This window comes from Nicotiana attenuata, chromosome 2, assembly GCF_001879085.1.
Source record: "Nicotiana attenuata strain UT chromosome 2, NIATTr2, whole genome shotgun sequence".
NCBI lineage: Eukaryota > Viridiplantae > Streptophyta > Magnoliopsida > Solanales > Solanaceae > Nicotiana > Nicotiana attenuata.
Genome location: NC_031990.1, coordinates 4,628,739 through 4,653,660, shown reverse-complemented (window position 1 = coordinate 4,653,660; position 24,922 = coordinate 4,628,739). Strand labels below are relative to the sequence as shown.

The window sequence follows — 24,922 nt, the reverse complement described above, 5'->3', positions numbered from 1 at the left end:
TTTGAGTTGTGTTTGGACATAACTTTAATTTTGGGTTGTTTTGAAGTTTTGTGAGTAATCTGAGTGAAAATTTTGAAAACGGATTTTTGGAGTTTTTCAAATTTTCGAAAATTTCCAATATGCATCTTCAAATGAAAAATTGAAAATTTTATGAACAAATGCTGATTTCGCAAAAAGTGAATTTGTTTTGGAAAAAAAGGAAAAATTTCTTATGTCCAAACGGTTCTAAGAGCCCGTTCGGACATAATTGTTTTTTTTTTTCAAATTTCACTTTTTTCCGAAATAAGCGTTTGTTCATAAAATTTTCAATTTTCACTTGAAGATGCATTTTGAAAATTTTTAAAAATTTAAAAAACTCCAAAGAACTGTTTTTCAAAATTTTCACTCAAATCACTCACAAAACTTCAAAAACAACCCAAACTGAAATTTATGTCCAAACACAACTCTAAATTTCAAATACCATTTTCACTTGAAATTTTTTTTCACCATTTTTTGGAATTTTACAATTCTTATGTCCAAACGCCTACTAAGTTTCTTACCAAACAACCCCCCCCCCCCCCCCAAAAAAAAAAAAAAAAAACACACCCCACCCCTTTTTCCTTATTGGATAATTGACCAGCCATTGACTCTTAGCCTGAAAGGCAGAAAGTCTATTCGTTTTCCATTCTCACTGCAAACTAATTTTCCCTTTGCTTTTCCAAGACCAATCAAATTCTAAGACATGCATGAATAATAAAAAATAATTAAATAAAAGTTAAAATTTTGCATAACAAGGAGGCAAGAATTTGGAAACAGCAGTAAACAATGGGTCTGATCAACTTTCTTCTGATTTCAGCCAAAATTTTGCTGTCTTGGTAAGTATTTCCTATAGCTTCCATTTCTCTTCCAGTAACTAAGTTTTCCTACTTTTTAATCTTTTTCTTGACCAAAAGACACAATCTTGATTGCTTTGTTTAATATTTTGGAGTTAGTTAGTAATTGTGGCACATTGTTCTCTTGTGGGGTTGCCAATTTTTTGTCCTATTTTTCAGGAATTTGTTATTTGTTAAGCCTTTGAGTTTTGTTTAGATCAGCTGCTCTTGTCTTTAATTTTTTTTTTTTTTTTGCAACAGTTCTTTTTGGATAGTTTGTAGACCATCAGTGACATTGCTGTGTCCTCTGTAAGTTAATAAAGAATTATTTAATTTTCTAATGTTTCTTTGAATTTTTGGTGGATATGTGAACTGGGATACTCAGGCTATTATATGTTGTGCTATTCTTGGCAAAGCAGATATGCATCAATTCGGGCGATAGAGAGTGATAAAGCATCCAGCTACCAAAAGTGTCTTCAATATTGGGTTCTATTTGGATTAACCACTGTATTGGAGTTGACTTTTGCAAAGCCTTTGACTGGGTAATCTTTCATTTTTGCTTTTGTATACATAAATGTTTTTGATGGGAGTCTTGGCGTAATTGGTAAAGTTGCTGCCATGTGACCAAGAGGTCACCGGTTCGAGCCGTGGAAACAACCTCTTGCTGAAATGTAGGGTAAGGTTGTGTACAATAGATCCTTGTGGTCCGGCCCTTTCCCGGATCCCTCGCATAGCTGGAGCTTAGTGCACCTGGCTGCCGTTTATACAGAAATGTTTTTAGACTTCTTATATGCAAGCTGTCCACCTTTGGACGATTAACATTGGTGGTTAAATTATAGGAAAATCTCGATTGCTTGGTATTTTGAATGTAATTTATGTTATGTGATTGCTATAACAGATGGAACTGCTTTCTTTGTTAATCTAGTGAGACATTATTTGCAAAAGAAATCTCATGCTTACTTAGTGGGTAAGAATCTAGTTCTACTTTGTTGTAGCAAGTTAAGTGTGACAGTATCAGCTGTGACTGATGGCTGAAACTAAATTGCTCAGTACAGTTCGATACTATATAGGCATAAGAACTTCTAAAATGCAGGCAAGGCTGCGGTGAAGGCTCATTTAGAACTACCATTTGTTTGGATGGGTGAGAGAGAACACTCAGCATCTGCAATAACAGCTGAGTAGTCACTCCATCTCAGACAGTGGCGTACGCAAGTTTTTCATAAGTGGTGTCACGATTTGAAAAACTGTACAAATAAATTAATTACTATAATGCTAAGCTGTGTCGTTTTTTATACTTATCCCCAATATTTTTATTTTTCTTATACATATCTAGTAAAAGATTTCGAAGAAGAGGACACTGCATAGGACAAAGTGTATACGCCCCTGATCTCAGATAATGTGTTGACCACTACACGAATATAAGACATATCTCATGTTTTACATGATAATGTAAAGAGCTCAAATGCAACATCATTGCATTGGTTAATCTATCCATTACCTGTTGGGTGGGGCCTCTAACAAAATCCCTACTTGAGGCACTAATTTGAACTCCATTAGAAAGTAAAAAATGTATGATTGTTTTACATGAAAATGAAAGAGAAAGATTGTTTTAGCTAGAGCTTCAAGCGTTTGGTTCTCTTGACTGCTAACTTTTTCACTTAGAGATGACATCTTCTTTTGATGAGAAAATGTATGGATTTATGTTAGCAATTATAAATTCAGAACCTTATAGCAAGTCGTAGTTGATCTCTCGGCTGTTCTTGTCGTGCTCAGTTCATGACTCTCACCAAGCGTTTATCTTTGTTGCTTTCTTCAGGTTTTCATTTTGGCTTTATGCAAAAGGATTAGCATCCCTCTTGCTCGTGATGCCTCAGTTTAGTGTTGCTTCTCATGTGTATATGCACTTTGTAAAGCCATGTGTTTCCCCAAATCCACGCGCGGAAAAGGTCACGGAAAATAACGATTGCATGCCCATGAAGATCAGTGATTATATTGATGCAGCACCGATACGTGTTGAACAGAAGGAAAAGGACAACCTGCAAAGTTTGGTCAGTTATGAGGTAATCATAGTTTTCCCCTGCAAACTCCTTCTCTTATGAACCTTTTGGTTATGCTGTTGTTTGTAATTCTGTTTCAGGTTGAATCTTCTCCTACGAGTGATTGGCCAATTTATCCTAAGAAAGTTCAAATGGACTGGAGCTGCGCGTTATGTCTTGTGAGCACTTCTAGCGAGAAATGTCTTAAGCAACACATCCAAGGTAGGAAGCACAAATTGAAGGAAGAAGAAGAAGAAAGGAAACACGGAATGATGGCAAGTAAAAAAGCCAAATTTGCTTCAAAGTTAGAGGGAAATTATTTAACAGATTTACTTAAGAGTTTGAACCGGCTAAAATCTGAAAAGTTTGTGGAACTAAGAGGTTTTAATTTGCCAATGAGACGACCAGTTAAGTGCTGCACTTGGAAAAAGCCTGAGTTTGGATGGATAAAGCTAAATACAGATGGATCTATAGACCGAAAAAATTCTGGTCTTGGTTGTTTGCTTCGCGATGATGAAGGTGTTCCTTTATGTGCTTGCATCTCTAAGGTTCCGTGTGACGATATCTTCTTGGTTGAGTTACTAGCTATTTGGAGAGGCCTTACACTTGCTGCGAGTATAGGGATCAAAATGATATGGGTAGAATCCGACTCAATGAGTGCAGTGAAAGCCATTAACAAAGAGCAGCCATATAGTCAGAAGGCTAGTAGCTGTCTAATACACATTTGGAAAATCTTGAAGAAGTTTCAGAAGTACCAAGTTACTCATTCGTGGCGCGAAACAAACAGAGCAGCTGATTATTTATCAAAGATGGATATATCAGGAAGTGACATTGTTATTTGGCCTAGAGATTTTTCTAGTTCCCTTTGCAAATTTATTGCAGAAGATGCTCAAGGAAGTTGGTACCTTAGACGGTGAGCCCATCAAATGTGGCTGGAGCAAAACCATATTTAGGACAAGATTTGGAATTACAGCACAGCTGTTATATATATATATCAACTGTTGTTGCTAACAGAAGACTACCACCTGAAAAGTTGCAGGCTTGCGGTAATTATAAGGTATTTTTGAGGCAAGTGCGCAGATAGCCATTCTCAGGGATGCTGTTTAGAGATTAATCAGTACTTATTTTATTCTGAAATTTTAACTTCAGGACAATTCATGACATTTTTGTCCCGAAAAATTGAACTGCAAAAGTGAAATTCAGAATGCACTCTAAAGAGCAAACCTTTAGAGTGGCTAACTGGTGTCATTTCTACGGTATTTTTTTCTTTCTTTTTGAAACAGTTGTGGTGATGTCCGGACCAACTTGTACGAACCTCGACTAATTTACTGATACTTGCTACCTCCTATCAGTACTAGGTAACTCTGCCTACCGGCACATTATGAAGTAAGTACTCTCTAACTCTGAAGGAGGACTAGAAGGTCCACATGTTGGCAAATGCATCTTAGTCTTGTGATGTGTTTCTTGTAAATAAGTAAACAAAACCAAGCATTTCAAACATTGACAATTGAGCAGAACTATATTCTAAATTTTTTAAAGCGAATCCAACTTAAAAATAGAATTCTTAACCCCTTTACATTTTGAAAAGGGTCAAAATTCTTCCGAAAATCCTAATTTTCAGTTTTTTAAAATCAGATTTAAACGTAGCATAACAGTACTTACAAGAAAAAAAAAATGAATGAAAGAAAACCAGGAATATTAATATTTGAAAAAAAGGAAAAAGCTCCAACACGAGCGATTTGCAACAGAATCTGAAATTGAATAACATTTGCGGCAGTGCATTTTTTCTCCCCTTTTTTATGGCCAAGTAATCCTGAACATGATATTTTGCAAATTAAAGTATACGATCACAGGAGTAACATATAATATTGAAATGGACTTTAAAACGAGTGGCCATTTTACTCAACTTTCTTACAAAATATATTTCGGATCAACTTTTGGAACTTATATAGAGTTTCACGTACTTATGACAAGTTGACCATTTTAACTAAACTATACTGAGTATTGTTTGGCCCCTTTTTTCAAGCGGCAGCCAACAAACATGGAATATCATGAGATTTTGTCATGTAACAACGCACCACAAGGACGAATTAGTTTACCCGATACGGGCGCATGTTACGTTAGGGTTACTAACGTGCGCCACCAGTCGAAATGGCGAGGAAGAAGCGGCAAGTTGCTCCGGCGCCGGCCTCACCTAAAGCTAACGAAGGTACATCTAGGCAAATAACACCAGAATCTGGCGTTCCCCAAACACTAGAGCCAATTCAATTGATGCATTGGATGCTAGGGATGGGGAGTGCTCCTTCAGTAATGCAAACGGCGATTCCGCCAAGAGAGGAAGAGACTCCACAAGATCCAGAAGTAGGAGCTTCAAATGCGGCGAGGAAGCTCACTTTCGTAACAGTTTATATACAGTTTAATCAATATCAAAGCGGTATTTAGCACATTAGGCTTAAACACGTAAAAATCAGATAATAAACGAAATCCAAATATAACAGTAATTCTAAGCTCGAATTCTGAACCCTGAACCAGAAGTTCTGGGTTCTTTTCCCCAGCAGAGTCGCCAGAGCTGTCACACTTCCTTTTTCCCGAGGGGATAAGGAGTTTTTCCAATTAAAGTGACTTTAATCAAAATGGGATTATTTATTTATTCAGAGTCGCCACTTGGAATATTTGTGGTATCCCAAGTCACCGGTTCATTTTATAATCCCAAATCGAGGAAATTTGACTATGTTTTAAAGTCTGCGAAAACCAGAAGACCGGGTAAGGAATTCTGTTAACCCTAGAGAAGGTGTTAGGCATTCCCGGGTTTCGTGGTTTTAGCACGGTCTCTCAACTATTAATAATTGTCCTAATTATCTGATTAATTATATATTTAGAACCTCTTGTGCATTTTTAACTTCTATCCGCTTTCAATTAATTTAATCGCCTTTTAGCGTTTATGGAATTTGTTTGAACAAGTCGCGATGTCCCGCACTTGTTTGTTTTTATACACATTGCGAATCGCGTCACGTGAACTGTACCCGCGATCTACAACATGTTTACTTTTATTATTGTTTGAAGTTATGGTCAGGTCACATGAAATGCGCACCCGAATTGGGGATTATGTATCACAACTATGCTACGGGAACCGTACCCATAACTATGATGATTTAATTCGTGCCTAAAGCAAACTACGATGTTTAAAATTGATTATATTTCCTACACTTGTTTGGGATTTCATGTGGAAGTCATAGATTATGGAATTTAAACTTGGAAAAAAAAATGGGCATGTTTGTTTTGAGGGGGAGCATGTGAGTTTCTTGCCACATGGAAATGACTCATTGGCTCTTGCTTTAATTAATATCTTTTCTTTTCTTTTAAGAGTGTAAAAATAAAAATACTAGCTAAATATTTTAAAATTAAGAACATATAATTTATTTTTTTGTGATTTTTAATTTTCTTAAATAAAACCTACTAAAAATGAAATAAAGGTTAAAATACGTAGATTAAGCTTAAAATTATTTACATACTAAAAAGTGTTGAAAAATCCCAAGTATGGTAAAAAAATTAGGTGCTCACGAGGACATTAAACTAAATATAACATTAGAAGGACAGCAAACTATATGAGAAAAATAGTTAGTTACATGAAGTTTTTTCTATACCATCGATGTGATAAGCAAATCCAAGATGACAAAGAGTATGGTCTGACAATGTACAAGCTAGAGACAGATACTTGTAAGAAATGGCTGAATGAACAACCAAATGAATCTGTCATTTGGTAGTATGGCAAAGCTAGAAGTTGACCAAATAGAAGAACTGTGTTGGGGATTGAAACGATGTAAAGATAAATTCTTATGGGTGGTTAGGGAATCAGAACAGATGAAAGAAGAATTGTTAGACGAGAAGTGATTGATATGAATTGATTCTGTCTATATCTTCCCACTATGTCCAATGGCCCCTTAAAATAATGGAAAGCTTAAAAAGAGAAATGCCAAAATAAAAGAGTTTCTTATATATCCAATATAAAGCTCCCAATGTTCTTAGTGAAACAATGTTGTAACTGTGTAACAATTAACTTGTTTGAGATTGAGCCATAGTTGTATTGTTGAAATTGATATCTAATTTCGAGTCATAAGTTAGGGAATCTTCTTTATGGAAAAAGAAACGCTTTCTTTTATTCCTTTAAAACATATATTTGAAGTGGCACAGTAGTTGAAAATTGCATATATGAGGCTGCAAATTGAATTGGAATTAACTTTAAAATGATTTTGCAAGGTAATGAAGTATAAACCAAGAAAGGAAGTTTTTATGTATATTAGGTATTTAGAACAAGCTAAATATCAGATGGGGATGTAGCTCAGATGGTAGAGCGCTCGCTTAGCATGCGAGAGGTACAGGGATCGATACCCCGCATCTCCATTTTTTGGTATTTTTGTTAGTAATTCTCAAAAGCATTTGATTAAAAGTAAACTCGTCCGAGAAGTGAGAATCATTTGAATTCCTTGTAATCGAAATAATGTAAAACCCTCTATTAAATTACACATATGCAAGCAGTTAAATAAAATTATTGAGCGGTTAAATTTCACATTTCTATTCTATAGAAATGAGAAGTTGGTCGACCAAGAATATATTTGTCATTATACCCTCTCATCTTATTGTTTTAATATTATTTTATCTACACTATTTTACACTTTTCCGTCAAAATCTTGCATCCATCAAAAAATCTAACACCCTATACTTTTCCAGTCATTTTCATCTACTCTGCTCAGTCACTTTCATATCCTTTACTCATCTGTAAGTCACTTTCATTTCCTTTACTTTGATTCATCTAGCTTGGTAAATTTTTTCCTCATCTCCTTTCCATCTCTTTTCAAAATTTCGAATTTCATGCTGAAATTTTTTGTAGGTTCCATTATTGTTCATTCAAACTTCTATCAAGAATTACTTTATCAGTTTTTTTCATCTACTTTGAATTTTCTAATTTCAGATCTGAATGTCTCCTACTTTTTTTCCCCAAGAACTAATTTATCAATTTTTTTCATCTACTTTGGTAGTTCCAATTTCAGATCCGATTTTTCATCTACTCAATGTAAATATCGATAGTTGCTACTTGTTAAAGGGTATCATAATTTAGGCTCTCTGTTGTCCTACTTTTCACTTGGAATTTTAGGGTAGAACCTTTTTTAACCTAAAGAGGATAAGATAATTACTATGGCTAATAAAAGCAATTGAGTAGTAAGTCATTCATCAAGTCTTGGTGCTTTCTACCTATTTTCATAAAATAGAAAGTACAAAAAAAAAGGAGGAGAAAAAAATTAAGTTAGGTGATTATGGATGGACGGAATGCTTTTTGATTTGGTTAACGTCGGAAAGTTGCAGAAGAAAGAGATGTTTTATTTTTTCTGTATTTTCCTATATTTTTTCCCCCTTTTTAGCCTTTAGATTCTTTAGCCTATAAGAAAATATATCAGATAGATTTTGATACCAGGAAAGGTGCCGGTACACAATCTTCCTTTCATTAAAAGTATAAAGAGAAAGATTAAATGTATAGCTCTAAATAAACAATACTAAATACTGTACATTAAATGTATGTAGAGAATAGAAACATGGGTTAAAGAAACAAGAAAAAAATATTATATAGGAATGACTGAACAAGAGGGGAAAAAAAGGAGTTTCTAGGTATTGCTCCATCCATTTTATTTAATGTGATATTGTTTATTTAGACCGTCTCTAAAAAATGATGCATTCTTTTTTGTTAAAAGTTTTACCTTTAAATTTTTCATTTTCCATGGTACTTTTGCTACGGTAATTTTTTTTAAATTTCATACTCAATCATATACAAATGGTTATCGTTCATTGAAAAAGAAAAGATATTTCCTTTCTTCCAATTAACGTGATCCTATATCCTATTTGGTATGTTAAAAAAGAAATGATCCCTTTCTAAATTTAAAAATAATTTAATGTAAACTTCTCATTTTAGCTTTTCTTTGACCAATAATCAGCAAAACGGCTAATAATTTTAAGTAAATGTAATGTTTGTAGCATTACATGAACTAATCTTGAATTACATGGACAGTGAATGCTCAATATGTTTGGGATCCTATGAAGACAAGAAAATGTTAAAGTTATGCCTAAATGTTACCATAGATTTCATTCTCCATGCCTTGATAAGTGGCTTGGTAATAGTTAAATTTGTCCCCTTTAAAGATCTTCTATTGATTCTTCTACTAGCATTTTAAGTTGTCCGAATTGATACTCATCTACCTAAGTTATGCATGCAGATTCAAATTTCATCTCTATTATATAGGAATTGATTCAAACAATGACGATATTAAGATATAAATAATATATTTACTCTTGTAATTTTAAATATTATCTATCTTTTTCTATTTGTAGTTGCCTATTATTGATACTTTTCTTTATTTGTTTTATTTTCCTTATAGGACTCATTCTCTGTTGCGATAGTTGCGTGTTCGCACGTATTAGTAGCAAATCACTTTGTGGTAAGTACTGCTCTTCTACTAGATTTATTTTTTTAATATTTTTCTCTTACCTTCTTCGTATTAAGGAGGAGGTGTTGACCAGAGTATCAAAAGTTTTTGATTTTGGAAATAGCATTCCCTCTGTCTATCTTAATCGTTTGTCATTTATTTATTTTTATTATTGTTTTTGATGGGTAAAGAATTTACACATTTTATTCATTTTAGGTCATCTCATCATACTTTAACTCTTTTTAACTAAAAGGTAATCTATTCTATTCAGAATCAGATATGAAATTTATATCATTATCTGAGTTGCTTTTGTTTGTGATATATGTCAGTATGATTAAACTTACATTACTCATAAGCATATCATTATATGTAGCTAAAATTTTAGTGTTTTTCTTTTTTAAGCCTTAGTAATAAGAAAAATATCTTGGCAATAGATAAACTGCCTTAATGGCAAATAGAAATCATGAAAATGACCAGATCTTTGGAACATCACATGCTGACAAAAGGGCTAGGAGACGCGAATTATATAGATTGATGCCACCTGATAAAAAAGAGACCCTTTTGGCATGACGGCGTGCAAACAGAGCTGAATTAAAAAGACGACGGTCTACTGAATCTTCAATTAGTATTGATGCAGCTAACGCATCAACCTCTAATGCTGCCAATGTTTCTACTAACCAAAGTTCTCTTATTATAAAAGACCCATTGCCGTTTTCAAGGAAATGAACAGGTATGACTAAAAATTAAGGTTTGTTTAAACTACATCTACTTAAAACAGTAGTGATTACCTTTTTTTTGGGTTAATAATCTACTCAATACTAGAGTTTTCATATGCAGGGAATGTTTTCACAGAAACTGGTTGTTCGAGTAGTATGCAAGCAGAAAATACTTATGTTAAATTAAAAGAAGTACCGAAATGCCAATTTTGTGGAGCAAAAAAATTTGAATATGAACCGCCTGCATTCTGTTGTGGTAACGGTTCTATTCAACTAATTTCACATGAAATGCCAACAGAGTTAAGAAACCTTTATTTGGATTATAGTGAGGAATCAAAACATTTTCGAACTTACATTAGAACATACAATAACATATTTGCGTTCACATCCCTTGGTGTAACTTATGATAAAGAGCTAGCAAAAGGAAATAATGGTATCTATACATTCCGTGTTCAAGGGCAAATGTATCATTTCATAAATGACCTGATACCAGCTGATCAAAAAGGAAAAAACCTTCAGTTATACTTCTTTGATAGTGAAAATGAAGTGAGAAATTGAATGGCATGTTCAAACAAACTGAATGAAGATATTGTAAAAAGTTTGATGAATATACTAAAAATTAATCCATACTCAATGTTTTTGAAATCCTTAATAAATATTCCACAATTATCTAATTTTTACATTGCGCTTAAGAGTGATGCTGGTTTAGATCAACGAGTATATAATTTACCAACTGTATTAGAAGTTAAAGGTATATGGGTCGAACAAGATATAAATAACTCTATTCCTGCACCACATATCCGTATATATACGAAAAGTGATAGAAGTCAGCTGGTTAATTATTATTATAGTTGTTATAATCCATTACAATATCCATTATTGTTTTCTTACGGTCAAAATGGATGGCATTGTGGTATTAAGAAAATTAAGCACTCTACCGGCAAATCAACAATGCGAATATATTGTGAACATGAACAATTACCGAGTATAATGAATATGTGTTCAATTGATGGATTACTCGATATGGAAGCTGAGGTTATGCAAAAAGGAAAACGAAAAAGAGACAATGTTTCTTGTCGTGAATATTATTGATACAAACTTCAAATAAGAGATGATGAAAATATACTTTTACATGCTGGAAGATTATTCCAACAATATGTTGTGGATGAATGGATAAAAATTGAAAGCCAAAGATTAGACTTTGCTACTTTTAATCAGGATTTATTCAGAGTTGATGTATTAGGTGGGCTCTTAGATATTCTACGATGTGGGAAAAGAGAAGCTTCACAGGTTGAAAAACAAAAATACTCCCACTTAGCTTTACAGGAGGCCCAAGAAATATGCGTCGAAGGTATATGGATGCTATTGCATTAGTGCAACGGTTTGAAAAATCAGATATATTTTTGACTATGACGTGTAATCCTTCTTGGCCTGAAATAAAAGAAAACCTTCTGACGATAGATGAAACACAAAATAGACCCGATTTAATTAGTCGAGTATTTCGAGCAAAACTAGAAGAATTGAAAAAGGATATTCTCAAAACACAAATATTTGGTAAAGTCGCAACATTTATGTACACAGTGGAATTTCAAAAGCGGGGACTTCCACATGCTCATTTTCTTATAATACTTGATGAAAAATATAAATTACTAACTCCTGAAGCATATGATCGATTTGTATGTGCTGAATTACCGGATAAAAAAGAAAATCCTACACTATATTCACTTGTTATAGATCATATGATGCACGGTCCATGCGGAGAATTAAATCCAACAAATTCTTGCATGAAAAAAAAGGTCATTGTAAATTTAAGTATCCAAAGGAGTTTGCAGAATAAACAACTAAAGGAAAAAATTCGTATCCAATTTATCAAAGACGAAACACAGGAAAGTAAGTGTAAATAAGAGGATACCTTCTTGATAATTCATGGGTTGTTCCTTATAATCCATATTTACTTTGTAAGTTCAACTGTCATATAAATGTAGAGATTTGCTCTGATATTAAAGTTGTTAAGTATATTTATAAGTATATTTGCAAAGGACATGATAAAATTGCATTTCATATACATGCTAATGATACAAACATAGAGATAGATGAAATAAAGGAATACCAATCTGCTAGGTGGGTGTCACCACCTGAGGCGGTGTATATTTGCTTTCCCTATTAGTGAAATGTTTCCGAATGTATATCATCTTCAACTACATCTTGATGGACAACAACTTGTGTAACGACCCGACCGGTCGTTTTGAGCTTTTACACCTTGCTCGTCAGTTCTCGGGCATGACTTGCCCCGTGTGAAGGATTATGACTTATGTAAATCGTTGGTTTTGATTTTCAGGGTAATCGGAACGAATTTGGAAGAACAATTCTCAGTTTGAAGCTTGAAATTTGAAAAGTTTGACCAAGATTTGAGTTGTGGTATATGATCTCGGATCAGAATTTTTATAATTTGGTTAGCTCCGTTAGGTGATTTGGGACTTAGGAGCGTGATCGAAATGCATTTTGGAGGTCCGTGGAAGGTTTAGGCTTGAATTGGCGAAATTGAGATTTTGGCTTTTTTTGGTTGATAGGTGAGATTTTGATATGGGGGTCGGAATAAAATTCCGGAAGTTGCAGCACCTCCGTTGTGTCATTTGTGATGTGTTTGCAAAATTTCAGGTCATTCGGACGTGACTTGGTTGGGTTTTTGATCAAAAGCGTAATTTGGAAGTTCTTGAAATTCTTAGGCTTGAATCCGATGTGATTTTGGTGTTTTGATGTTGTTTTGAGCGTTCCGAAGGTTGGAACAAGATTGAATGAGGTTATGGGATATGTTGGCATGTTTGGTTGAGGTCCCGAGGGCCTCGGGTGAATTTCGGGTGGTCAATCGGACCATTGCAAGTTTAAGGAAGTTGCATATTTTGATTTAAGCTGTTGCAGACATTTTTGTTCTTCGCGTTCGCGAGTGGACCCTCGCGTTCGCGAAGGGTCAGGAAGGGAGGCATTAGAGGGGGGTTCCGCATTCGCGAAGGGCCGGGATGGGAAGCATCGCGTTCGCGAGATGCTTGAACGCGTTCGCGATGGTTGGTGAGGCTAAGGCATCGCGTTCGCGATGATGCGGCCGCGTTAGCGTAGAAGGACTTCTGATCGCTGGGCAGAATGTTTAAAAGGCCATTTTTGCAAGTTTTGGCCTAAGTTCACCATTTTTGACTCGATTTTGAAGCTTTTTGGAGAGGATTGAAGAGGGAATCAAGGAAGAACACTTGGAGGTAAGATTTATGGACCTTATACTCGATTCTTATGTGAATTATACCTAATTTATCATGGAATTTAAGCCTAGTATTGAAGAACTAGGGCTTGTAATTGGAGAACTAGAATTTGGGATTTGAGGGGCCATTTGAGGTCCGATTTTGATGTTCTTGGTATGTATAGACTCGTGTGAGGACGAGGATCCTATTAATGTGACTTTTGTTAGGTTCCGAGACGTGGGCCCGGGGGCCGGGCTTGAGCAATTTCGGGATTTTTTATGTGAATTGGATAATTTCGAGTGGGCTTCGTTCCCTTAGCATATTTTAATGATTATGTACTGATTGTGGCTAGATTTGGAGCATCCGAAGGCCGATTCGTGCGGGCAAAGGCATCGTGGGCTAGAGTTTGGACTGGATCGAGGTAAGTAATGATTGTAAATACTGTCTTGAGGGTTTGAAACCCCGAATTATACATCGTTGTGTTACTTTGAGGTGACGCACACGCTAGATGACGAGCGTGGAGTTGTGCACCGTTGGGGACTGTGACTTGGTCCGTCCCATACGACTGTTAAGTCGCGTATTTGATTTGAAATCTTATGATATTGCATATTTTAGATATTGATATTATAATTTGGGATGTATGCCATGTTTGGGGCCTTGTGCCGACCTGTTGAGACCCTTAGGGGCATTTTTACTATTTTTCCTCACTCTATTTGTTTGAAAGCATAACCTCAGTCATGTTTTACCTGTTTGTTTGATTAAACCTGGTTTTATCGCCTTACTTCTTAAAAATATGAAAACTTTTTGGGCTGAGTTCCCTGATTTACTGATAGACCGAGGGTCTGATTGTGAGGTTAATGACTGAGATAGACCGAGGGTCTGATAGTGGGGTCAATGACTGATAGAGGCCGAGGGCCTGGATGTGAGGGTTTTATATTTATGGATCGGGCTGCACGCCACAACAATATATATATATGGATCGGGCTGCACGCCGCAACGATGTGTTGGATCAGGCTGCACGCCGCAGCGATATAGCGCTTGGGCTGTAGGAGCCCCTCCGGAGTCTGCACACCCCTAGTGAGCGTAGTCGACTATATACATGGATCGGGCTGCACGCCGCAGCGATATATGAATCGGGCTGCACGCCGTAGCGGTTACTATATGGTACCTATTGAGTGTGAGTGTTGAGTGTGAGCGCTGATTGGTAAGAGTTGAGTCAGGAGTGATTGAGAGGCTTGCCCGAGGGGCTATATGTATATATGCATGTACATGAGTGCTGTTTTGCCTGAGGGGCTAGTTTATGAACTTACTGTTTTCACTCCTCTTTAAAGTGAGTTTCCATTGAACATGGTGATTTAATTACTGTTTTCACTCATCTTTAGACCGAGCCTCTATTGAAAATGTTGAACAGATGTTTTAAATAATCTTTCATTTAAACTGAAGTTTTTAAGTTACGAAAAGGATTGTGAATTTTCTGTTATGCCGAGGGGTCGGTTATGGTTTTCATCCCTTTTATTATAAATGGTATTAAACCCCTACTGAAACGGTTGGATAGCATTTTTCAAATGATTTTTACCCAAAAGCCGGATTTTAAATGAGACGATTGACTCGTATTATGATGTGGAAGCCTGTAGTGCTTATTGAGTTTACAATAAATGTGGATTCATCGTTTTCATACTGCTCAGTCTTTATTTACTCTTATTACTTACTGGGTTGGAGTACTCACATTACTCCCTGCACCTCGTGTGCAGATTCAGGTATTTCAGAACCCGATAGCGGGTGTTGATTGCTCAGACGCGGAGTCATCAGAGTTAGCAAGGTGGTTGCACAACGTTCGCAGCACTGCTTCCTTCCTCTCATTTCCATTATTGTACTTAGTACATTTTTGGCTGTTTTTGTTGTATTCAGACCTTGGTAGATGCTCATGGCTAGTGACACCCCGATGTCGGGCTTGTATGTTATTTCCGCACTGTTCCTTTAGACTTATATTATGAAATATTTGTTTAATTAAAGGCGTTAAAAATGACTATAAATGGTTAAAAGGGTTAATATGGGTGTTGTGTCGGCTGGCCTTGTCTTCATGAGAGGCGCCATCACGACCGGGCCGGTTTGGGGTCGTGACAACTTGTTTCCTTCAAGAATGTGGACAATATTAGTAAAATTGTAAACAATCCTATGGTTAAAAAACAATGTTAACTGAGTTTTTTTTTAATGAATCGAGAAAACAAAGATGCTATGGACTTAAATTTATTATATCGAGAATTTTCAGAATACTTTGTATGGTCAACAACAGATAAAACATGGACACGTCGTCAACGAGGAAGTGCTATTGGTCGTGTGGTGACATGTCATCCAACTGAAGGGAAAAGATACTATCTTAGATTGCTTCTAATGAATGTGAGAGGACCAAAATCATATGAAGATTTGCGAACTGTAAATGGAGTAGAATGTAAAACTTTTAGAGAAGCTGCAGAAAAAAAAGGATTATTAGTGTGTGATAATAATTTGGTAGAATGTATGTCTGAAGCTGTAAGTTATCAAATGCCGTTCAGTTTAAGACAATTATTTGCTATGATATTAATATATTGTAATCCAACTAATCCAAGAGAACTATGGGAAAAATTTGAAAACCCAATGTCTGAAGATTCCAAAAAAAATTCGAATATAGATACAAGAGAAATCCGTTACAAAGTGTTAAACCATATTAACAATATTCTTCATTCAATGGGCCGTGATATTAATGAATTTGAACTAATTTCAGAAATAATAAAGGCATCTGCAGCAGCAAAAGAAGCTAAAGATGTTCATTTCGAAAGAAATATCATTGTTAGCGAAGAAGATTTAATGTTAGAAAACAAATTAAACATTGATCAAAGAAGAGCTTACGATATGATTCTTGACAGAATATTTTCAAATAGACCAGGGGCATTCTTTATTGATGGCCCCGGTGGAACTGGTAAAAGCTTTTTATATCGTGCTTTATTAGCTACTGTGAGGCACAAAGGATTTATAGCTTTAGCAATTGCAAGTTCCGGTGTTGCAGCTTCACTTCTTCCTGGAGGTCGAACTGCTCATTCCCGCTTTAAAATTCCTATTGATGTTAATGAGAATTTCAGCTGCAATATTAGTAAGCAAAGTTCATTAGCATCTTTAATACGAGATGCAAAACTAATTGTATGGGATGAAATTTCAATGGCAAAAAAGGAAACGATAGAAGCATTCGATTTGCTTTTAAGAGATCTAATGGAAACTAATATAATATTTGGTGGAAAGGTAGTTGTCTTCAGTGGTGATTTTAGACAAACTCTTCCCGTAGTTCGTAGTGAAAAAAAGGAAGATTTTATTCGTGAAAGTTTATTGTGCTCTGAAATTTGGAATCAACTTGAAAAATTACAACTATCAGAGAATATGCGTGCGAAAACAGATCCTGCTTTTTGTGAATATTTAATGAGAATTGGTGATGGAAAAGAAAGACAAAATGCCTATGAAAAAATTGAAATTCCTCATTCTCTCATTATTCCTTTTACTTCTGAAAAAGAACCATTGAATATGCTCTTCCGAGTTACTTATCCTGATTTATACAAATGTCATTCAAATGCTTCTTTTATTACTTCCCGTGCTATTTGTGACGACCCAACCCGTCGTCTCATGTATTACAGCCCCGTTTCCCCCCATTTATTGCTCTTTCATGTATTATTATCGGCAACGGGTGAGTTAGAGTTAAATTGAATTGATTTGGATAGGAAATGAGACACTTAGTCTCTTTAAGGAAGGTTTGGTTTGGAAAAGTCAACCAAACGTTGACTTATTGGTTAGAAAGCTCGGATGTGAATTCCGGTGTTTTGGTTAGCTTCGGGAGGTGATTTTTGACTTAGGAGTGCGATCGGAAGTGATTTTGGAGGTTCGGTGTAGAATTAGGCTTGAATTGGCAAAGTTGGCATTTTGGGCGAATTCCAGTAGATAGGTGAGATTTTGATTCGAGGGTCGGAATGGAATTCCGAGAGTTGCAGTAGCTCCGTTAGGTAATTTTGGATATGTGTGCAAAATTTCAGGTCATTCGGAGGTGTTTTGGTCGGGTTTTTGATTGAATGCGTAATTCGGAAGTTTTTAAGAAACTTAGGCTTGAATTCGATATGATTTGATGGTTTTAGCGTTGTTTAATGTGTTTTAAAGATTGGAACAAGTTTGAATAAGGTATTAGGATGTGTTGGTGTTTCTGGTTGAGGTCCCGGGGGCCTCGGGGTGAATTCGGGTGGTTGAACGAGAGGTTTTGAAGTGTGTTGCAGGTCTGTTGCTGCTGTCATCTGGTATTTCCGCTTCTGCGGAAATGGACCGCGGAAGCGGGTGAGCCATCGCAGAAGCGGTCCTTGAGGGCTTGGAAATTTCCGTAGAAGCGGACGTGGATCCGCAAATGCGGTGACCGCAGAAGCGGTTCTAGACCGCATAAGCGGTCCGGAGAAATTTAAGTGAGATCGCAGAAGCGATCAGTTGGTCGCATATGAGGTGACCGCAGGTGCGACATGATAACCGCAGAAGCGGAAAACGGTCTGGGTTTAAGTGAACAGTGTTTTCACGATTTTTAAAGAGAAGAAAAATATTTTGGACTTCGGCTTAGGCGGTTTCTTGGGCGATTTTGAAGAGAATTCGAAGGGACTTCATCAGGTATGAACTATTGGACTCGGATTATGTTTATATAGTGAAAAAATCATGGATTTAACACTGAAATTTAAGGGATTAAATGCCAAAAATGGAGGTTAGGGCTTGAAACTTAAGAGAGCTTAAATTGATGATTTGAGGGGTCAAATAGACTCCGATTTTGATGAATTTTATATGTATGGACTCGTGGCGAGACGAGAAATCCAGTGATGTAAATTTCGTAATTTTTCGAGGAGTAGGCCCGGGGCTCGGGTTTTGCCAACTTCGTGAATTTTGGTGTTTTTCGAGTCTTTTCGATTGGGTTATGTTTCTTTAGCCTATTGTAATGTATTCGTTGTGGTTTTAATCAGATTCGGCGTGCGAAGAGGTTGATTCGAAAGGCAAAGGCATAGCGAGTTAGACTTGTGGCCGGCTTGAGGTGAGTAATAGATGTAGATGATGACCTGAGGGTTTGAAACCCCGGTATATCACATTATGATGCTATATTGAGGCGAGACACATACTCTATGACGAGTGCGGGGTCGATTGTGACTGGGGATTTTGACCTAGTCCGTTCCAATTGATGTTCGTACTGTGTTCTTGACTAGAAATTGTTTGGTAATCACCCTACTTGGATTGTTATGAATATGTTTGGGGCTTTGTGCCTATCATTTGCATCCTTCAGGGATCCTTATCACTGCTTCCATGATACTTAGCATATTTCATGATATCAGTCCCGAGTTAGACACTGCTTTGAAATGTTTAGTAAATAAATAAAGGTTTACACACTTAGCCCTATAACTCCTAATAACTGAAATTAAAAATGGACAATTCGACTGTGCCCGAGTGGCTTGCATGCATACATATATCTGGACTGAGTGTGGATCGGGTTGCACGCCGCAGCGAACGTTACGATGATATTGCGCTTGGGCTGTAGGAGCCCCTCCGGAGTCTGAACCCCCACAGTGAGCGCGGGTACACAAATGGATCGGGCTGCGCGCCGCAGCGGTCATGTGCATTGCATTGCATTCATGCATTTTATATCTGTTGGCCTTAATTGTCATTGTTTGCTGTTGTTTTATCGTTTAACGTGCTGAATCGTTGATTATAGCTTTATATTATAATATTTCGGGATTTCTTACTTTCAGCCATTATATATGTTTATTACTCACTGAGTTGGAAGTACTCACTTTACTCCCTGCACCATGTGTGCAGATTCAGGTGCTCCGGAGACTTAGTGGAGCTGTTTGCTGTTTTCGTGAAGTTTATTTTCAGGAGTTGTTGAGGTAGCTGCATGACGTCCGCAGGACCCGACTCCTCCCCTTTATTTTATTTGTCTTTCCCTATCCTAGACTTCTTTATTACTATGAATATATTACTCTGTTACATTTAGAGGCTCTAGACTCGTGACTCCAGATCTATTGGGGAAACGTTTGGATATTCGTTATTATTTTCCGTACTATTTTATTTAGATTCGGATTGGAACCTTGACATTTTGATATTTTAATAGTATTATTTGTTAACGGATTGCGTATTTGGGTTAAGAGTATTTAATTGGTCGGGCTTGCCTAGCATTTGTGTTGGGCGCCATCACGACCGGGATTGGGGTCGTGACACTATTCTAACAACCAAAAATGATTTTGTTGATGAAATAAATGACATGCTTCTTGCTTAATTTTCAACCACCGAAAAAGTTTACATTGCTACTGATGAGACAATTGATCCAAAAGATCAGAGTGAGTATGAAGATTTTTCGCACACTTTAAATCCTGCTGGTTTGCCTCCTTATAAATTATCTTTGAAAAAAAATTGCCCGATTATGTTATTAAGAAATCTGAATCCCAATGAAGGTTTATGCAATGGAACACGATTAATATGTAATGATTTTAAAACTCATATCATTAGTGCAACAATATCTAGCGGCGATTTTAAAAATAGACATGTATTTATTCCGCGAATACCACTCATGACATCAGAAGATGAGAAATTACCTCTCCCTTTTAAAAAAACACAATTTCCAGTTCGATTATGTTTCGCCATGACAATAAACAAAGCTCAAGGTCAAACATTAGATTTTGTGGGTATCTATTTGCGCGAACCTGTCTTTTCTCATGGTCAATTGTATGTTGCTTTATCAAGAGCCAAAAGTTCTAATTGTGTGAAAATATTAATTAGACCACCTACAGCTGACGATGATGATGATCACTCTACATATAATATAGTCTATGATGAAATTACTAAAAAAGCTTTTTCCTGACCATATGCTATAATTTCTTATGGTAAATCTAATTATAACTTGATTTTTTTCTATATTCTTTCATTTATATTAAACTATGTCTATTTTTATTGTTAATGTATACTGTTATACTAGTATCAATATATTATAATTACAGGTTAATTCCACTATGGGTCAAAGGTTAACTATCAACATGATCACTCCCAATACAGAAGAATGGACCTGTAAGATCCAAGTAATTGATAAAGGTCGTCCAAAGACAACAAAGAGAAAACCAAAAAATATCAACTCATGACTCTACAGGATGAAGAGGTATTTTTTTTAAAATCACAAATTTGCCAACAATAATTGAATTAATCCATTTTTTGCTCATATACTAGAGATTGCTCATATTAAAATTTGATATATTTTGCTGGTGTAATTTTTCCCAATTTATTTGAATATGATTGAAATCTAATTATATCTTATTTTTTTACAGGAAAATCAAGTTCAGGCCATCATGTTCAACGCTGATATAATGCATTTTGAAGATCTATTTGATCCTTTCCACACTTACTTGGTGTCGGTTGCACAGGTGAAGGACTCATCTTATTTATATGGAAATTCACTTAATAAATTCACTTGGACAATTGATAGAAGCACCATTGTTGAGCCAATTGAAAATGTCACTCCTCCTGAGGATCCATTACCTCCGCCAACGCGCCTAACTATCACAGCATTTGACACTTTCGAGTATCAACCTAAAGAATCTGAATTTGGTATTTAAAGATTTAATTATCGATATTTGTGCATATACAATCCATTTATTATACCTTCTCAAAAATCTTTTTAGTATTATGACACAATGATTTTCATAATATATTAACTTATTTGTTTTTTTTTTGGTTTAACGTAAGATGTCCTTGCTATTGTGATTAATGGCGGCCTTTCAACATATGCTGCAAATGGAAGAAGAATTCAAGAATTTATCATTATGGATAAGCAGTAAGGATATACCTCTTCCTATTCCTTTCCTCCGTTTCTTTTGTTGTTCCTTATCTTTTTTCACCTCCTCCTCCTCCTGTTCAACCACCTCTCCTTTTTCGGCTGTAGCTGCTGGCTTTCTCTTTTTGTGGCAAAAAAAGATTGCATGTGATTCAACTATGATGTTGTTTTTGCAGCATTTTAGTTTGAGATTATATTTCCATATTGTAGTATTGCTGAGTGGTAAGAGGGTGAAGCACACGCACTCTTGTACTATGGTTCTTGTTAAATCAAGCACACATAGAAACGAAAGCTTCAGGCTAAAACTCAAGATAGTGGCTTTATTAGGATTCTTGAAAATGCATTTTGTGAAAAAGAACATCTTAGCCATTAGGTTGTGACTTCGTGCATTACTTTAACCAGATTAAAGGCGTAACTTCCATCTTATATTTTCATAGTGCCAAAATTTTTCTTAGGGAAACAGGGCTTCCTTTTATTGAAATATGTGGACATCCTTTTTTTTTGTCTAAGCTAGATATTTGTTATTGTTCACAATTTCATATTAACCTCTTAAGCTTAAAGTATATGTAATGTAACTTGGATGCATAATTATGTGATTGTAAAGTAAAATATTTTGTTCTTTGTTTCCCTAAGCACTTGACTTCTTTTGTTTTTGCAACTTAAATATTTGGGAGAATTTATCTATATGGCAAGTATTTTACTTTTTCAGTTTTTGTGTCTTCTGAATTTACATTACCTTGTAAATAAAGAATGTCTTTTATTTGAGGTTTATTTTACCGTCCAAGTTCACATTTAGCTATTACTTTTTGTTACGTTTACTTGACTTCCTTGCTACAAGAGTATGTTGGTTGAAAGTAATGACCAATTATATCAGGATATAAATCATCAATATTATGAATTGTTGTCACCTCATGCTCATTTCATATTTCTTCTATATGCTTCAAGTTTTGGGTTTGTGAATCATTTTACAAGTTCCCACAGGAGAGCCTGGTAGCAAATATTGTATTTTCTTCATGTGGCTTCAATATAGTATTTGAACATCTTCTATTCATTGTTTACAGGAAAAAAACAACGAAATTCACATTCTGGGAAGATTTTATTGATCTTTATGGGAATAAACTTTTGAAACAACTGAATGAATACACAGTTATTCTTGCTAGAAAAATTGGTAGATCATCATCAGGTATTAGTACTTGCATGATTTTACCTTTTTCCTTTTCAGATATCAAATAATGAAATCAAATCTTAATATTTGAATGCATGTAGGATCATCGAACAAATTCAGTGGGCTGTCGAACAAATTTAGTACAACAATCTATTTCAATCCTCCTTACCCACAAGCTGTTGAGTTGAAGTCATGGTATTATGCTTGTATTTCTTTGTCAATTATGCATATGTAGAAGCATATTGTTGATATAATGCATTAATATATACAAAAACAATCTTTTTAGATTTTATCTACCTTGTAGGGCCAAAACAATTGAACCAATGCTTAATGCATACAAGATAAAGAGTACATCTTCCACAGGCTCTGTTATGGTGGTTCCCTTTGAGGATGAAATCATAGCTATTTCCAATATCCAAGCGCAACCTCAAGTAAGAACAACATAAATTATATTATTCTATCGAAATTTAATTATTTTTGTAGTCACAAAAAAATATGTGGCATTCTTGAATTATATATGGACAGGTATTGTATGTCGAAGCTGAACTTTGTCTGCCAAATGAGAACCAACGATTTTGTGTGTTAGTTTGTTCTGACTGTAAGCAATTATTCACGAGATCTTTCTCTCGGAGGATAATTTATTGTACAAACTGTCAACGATCCACTCATCTAATTCCAAGGTATAAATGCTACTAGATTCGTCTATATGATTAATGACTATTTAGAGTTTACAGTTATTTGGTTTTTATTCATCTAACCAAATATTTGCTCTACATTATAACAGATGTCAATTTGAAGTCACTGTTAGAGACAATAGTGGTTTTGCAACAGCCATTATTTCTGACAAACCTGCCGAGAAAATGTTATGCCTCAGCTCAAAAGAAATTTATGACATCTACCATGTCAAGGTACATATTTCATATTACTATTAGCTTCAAAAACATACAAATGGCAAAATGACCCTCTTTTGATGCGTAACTAACCAATTTCGTCCTCCCAGAACCAAATTTTACCTCCTGCGGATGTGCAGAAATAGTTGAGTGGAAAGATATTCAAAATTCAAATGAAAAAATTATTTGCAAAATGTCATGATACAATGCAAAAGTTGTCCATTTTATCTTACATGAACAAAGAAAATGAGATCCACCAAGAGTTCCCACCAAGCATGATGGATGTTGCCAAGGGGAGCAAACGCAAAATTGAACGCCTTGGCTTGGAGGGAAAAGAAGCTCAAGAGACAACTAACAAAGACAATGCTTCCTACTACAAGCGGGGCTTGGAAATAAGGACTCCTCCTTTGAAAAAGTAATTGTAAGGTATTTGAACTTTTTAATTTTGTTGTTGTTCTTTCATCTGATCATATAACTAATTTTAAGATGTAACTAATATGATAGTTCTAAAAAATAGATCAACACATGTGTAGTTCGTACGTACACTTGTTCTTGCACCTCTTAGCATTATTTAATTTTCTCTTGGAACGTTCTAGCAATTTTAATCGATGTACAATATATTTACTTAATTTCACTTGCTCTCTTAGTTGAAGTTGAAGCCACATTTTGCTGCTGTTTTGGGATGCATTTGAAGGCATTTTGCTGCTTTTTTGGATGCGGTTAAAGCCATAGTTATGTTGCTGCTTTCTGCCTACGGTTAAAGCTAATCTTTTGCTGGTGTGATATTAGATTAGTTTACCTATTTACTATTTGCTATTATACTACCCCATCTCCCATATTACTCAATTAACTCATTCTTGATGGTTTATTAATATGTCAAGGTTATGGACAATCTAGGATATATGTTGTCACATTATGGCTCAATAGGTGTCCATCTTTTGTCTGGTCGGAGGGCACTCAAAAAATGAGCATATTGAAAATTTGACTTCTTTTAACCAGAAATTCCTATTGCCCAGAAAGAGACACCAATAATGTTAGAGAAAAGAATCTCATTCTACTTAAGACCACACATTTTAAATAAATAAAAAGGTTCGACGTTTACTTTGAAATATTATGATTGTAATTTATAAATTAAAGTGGATGAGACAAATGACAGTACTAAGTTTATGCTATAAACTATTCACCTTCTCTTTTCTTTTCTTCACATTCACGAAAAGAAAAATGAGCATTGGCTACATAATTTGTTTATTTTTATTTATGTAAATGATTAATAGATTGACTAAATAATTATTTATACAAAAGTATTTGAAACGTATACAAGGGGAAAAAGCAACACCAAAAAGGAAAAATTGAAGGAAAGAAACTACAAGGAAAAAAGGGAGAGAAAGAGATGATTTCTTTACAAAAGGCAAGAATCTTGGCCTACTTATACACCTTCAAAATGAAAGAAAAGTAATAGTAATAGAACAAAGGGAATTAAGAATCATAGCCTACTTGTTTTGGTAAAAATGAAGACAGTGGAAATTAAAATGCAACACGGACATTCTTGAGTAAGAACAATGTTAGGCAATGTAGGGTTCTTTATTTCAAGCCCTAGGATCAACTCTTTATTCCTCTCATGCTTTGACACAATTATGAACAAATAAAAACTCCTCATTCAGAATATCTCTAATATTTTTCCTTCTTTTTTTTCAATATATATATATATA

At 35.3% G+C, this 24,922-nt stretch overlaps 2 protein-coding genes and 1 non-coding gene across 4 annotated transcripts; all 3 read left to right on the top strand.

Annotated features, from left to right (window-relative positions):
• On the top strand, positions 655–4,238 carry LOC109243411. 2 transcript variants are annotated; one of them, XM_019410342.1, is made up of 5 exons: positions 655–854; positions 1,113–1,160; positions 1,271–1,393; positions 2,668–2,911; positions 2,989–4,238. In XM_019410342.1, the coding sequence occupies exons 1-5, from the start codon at positions 805–807 to the stop codon at positions 3,802–3,804; spliced, it is 1,281 nt and encodes a 426-aa protein (XP_019265887.1). In that variant the 5' UTR covers positions 655–804; the 3' UTR covers positions 3,805–4,238. The 2 variants fall into 2 exon arrangements, with proteins under 2 accessions (XP_019265887.1, XP_019265892.1); XM_019410347.1 differs by lacking the exon at positions 1,113–1,160 and having other exon boundaries at positions 1,237–1,393.
• Positions 7,216–7,288, top strand: TRNAA-AGC. Its single transcript has one exon. It is a non-coding gene; the product is annotated as a tRNA-Ala (tRNA).
• Positions 15,539–20,336, top strand: LOC109215948. The gene is made up of 2 exons (XM_019380076.1): positions 15,539–16,889; positions 20,332–20,336. Exons 1-2 carry the CDS (start codon positions 15,539–15,541, stop codon positions 20,334–20,336), a joined length of 1,356 nt encoding a protein of 451 aa, XP_019235621.1.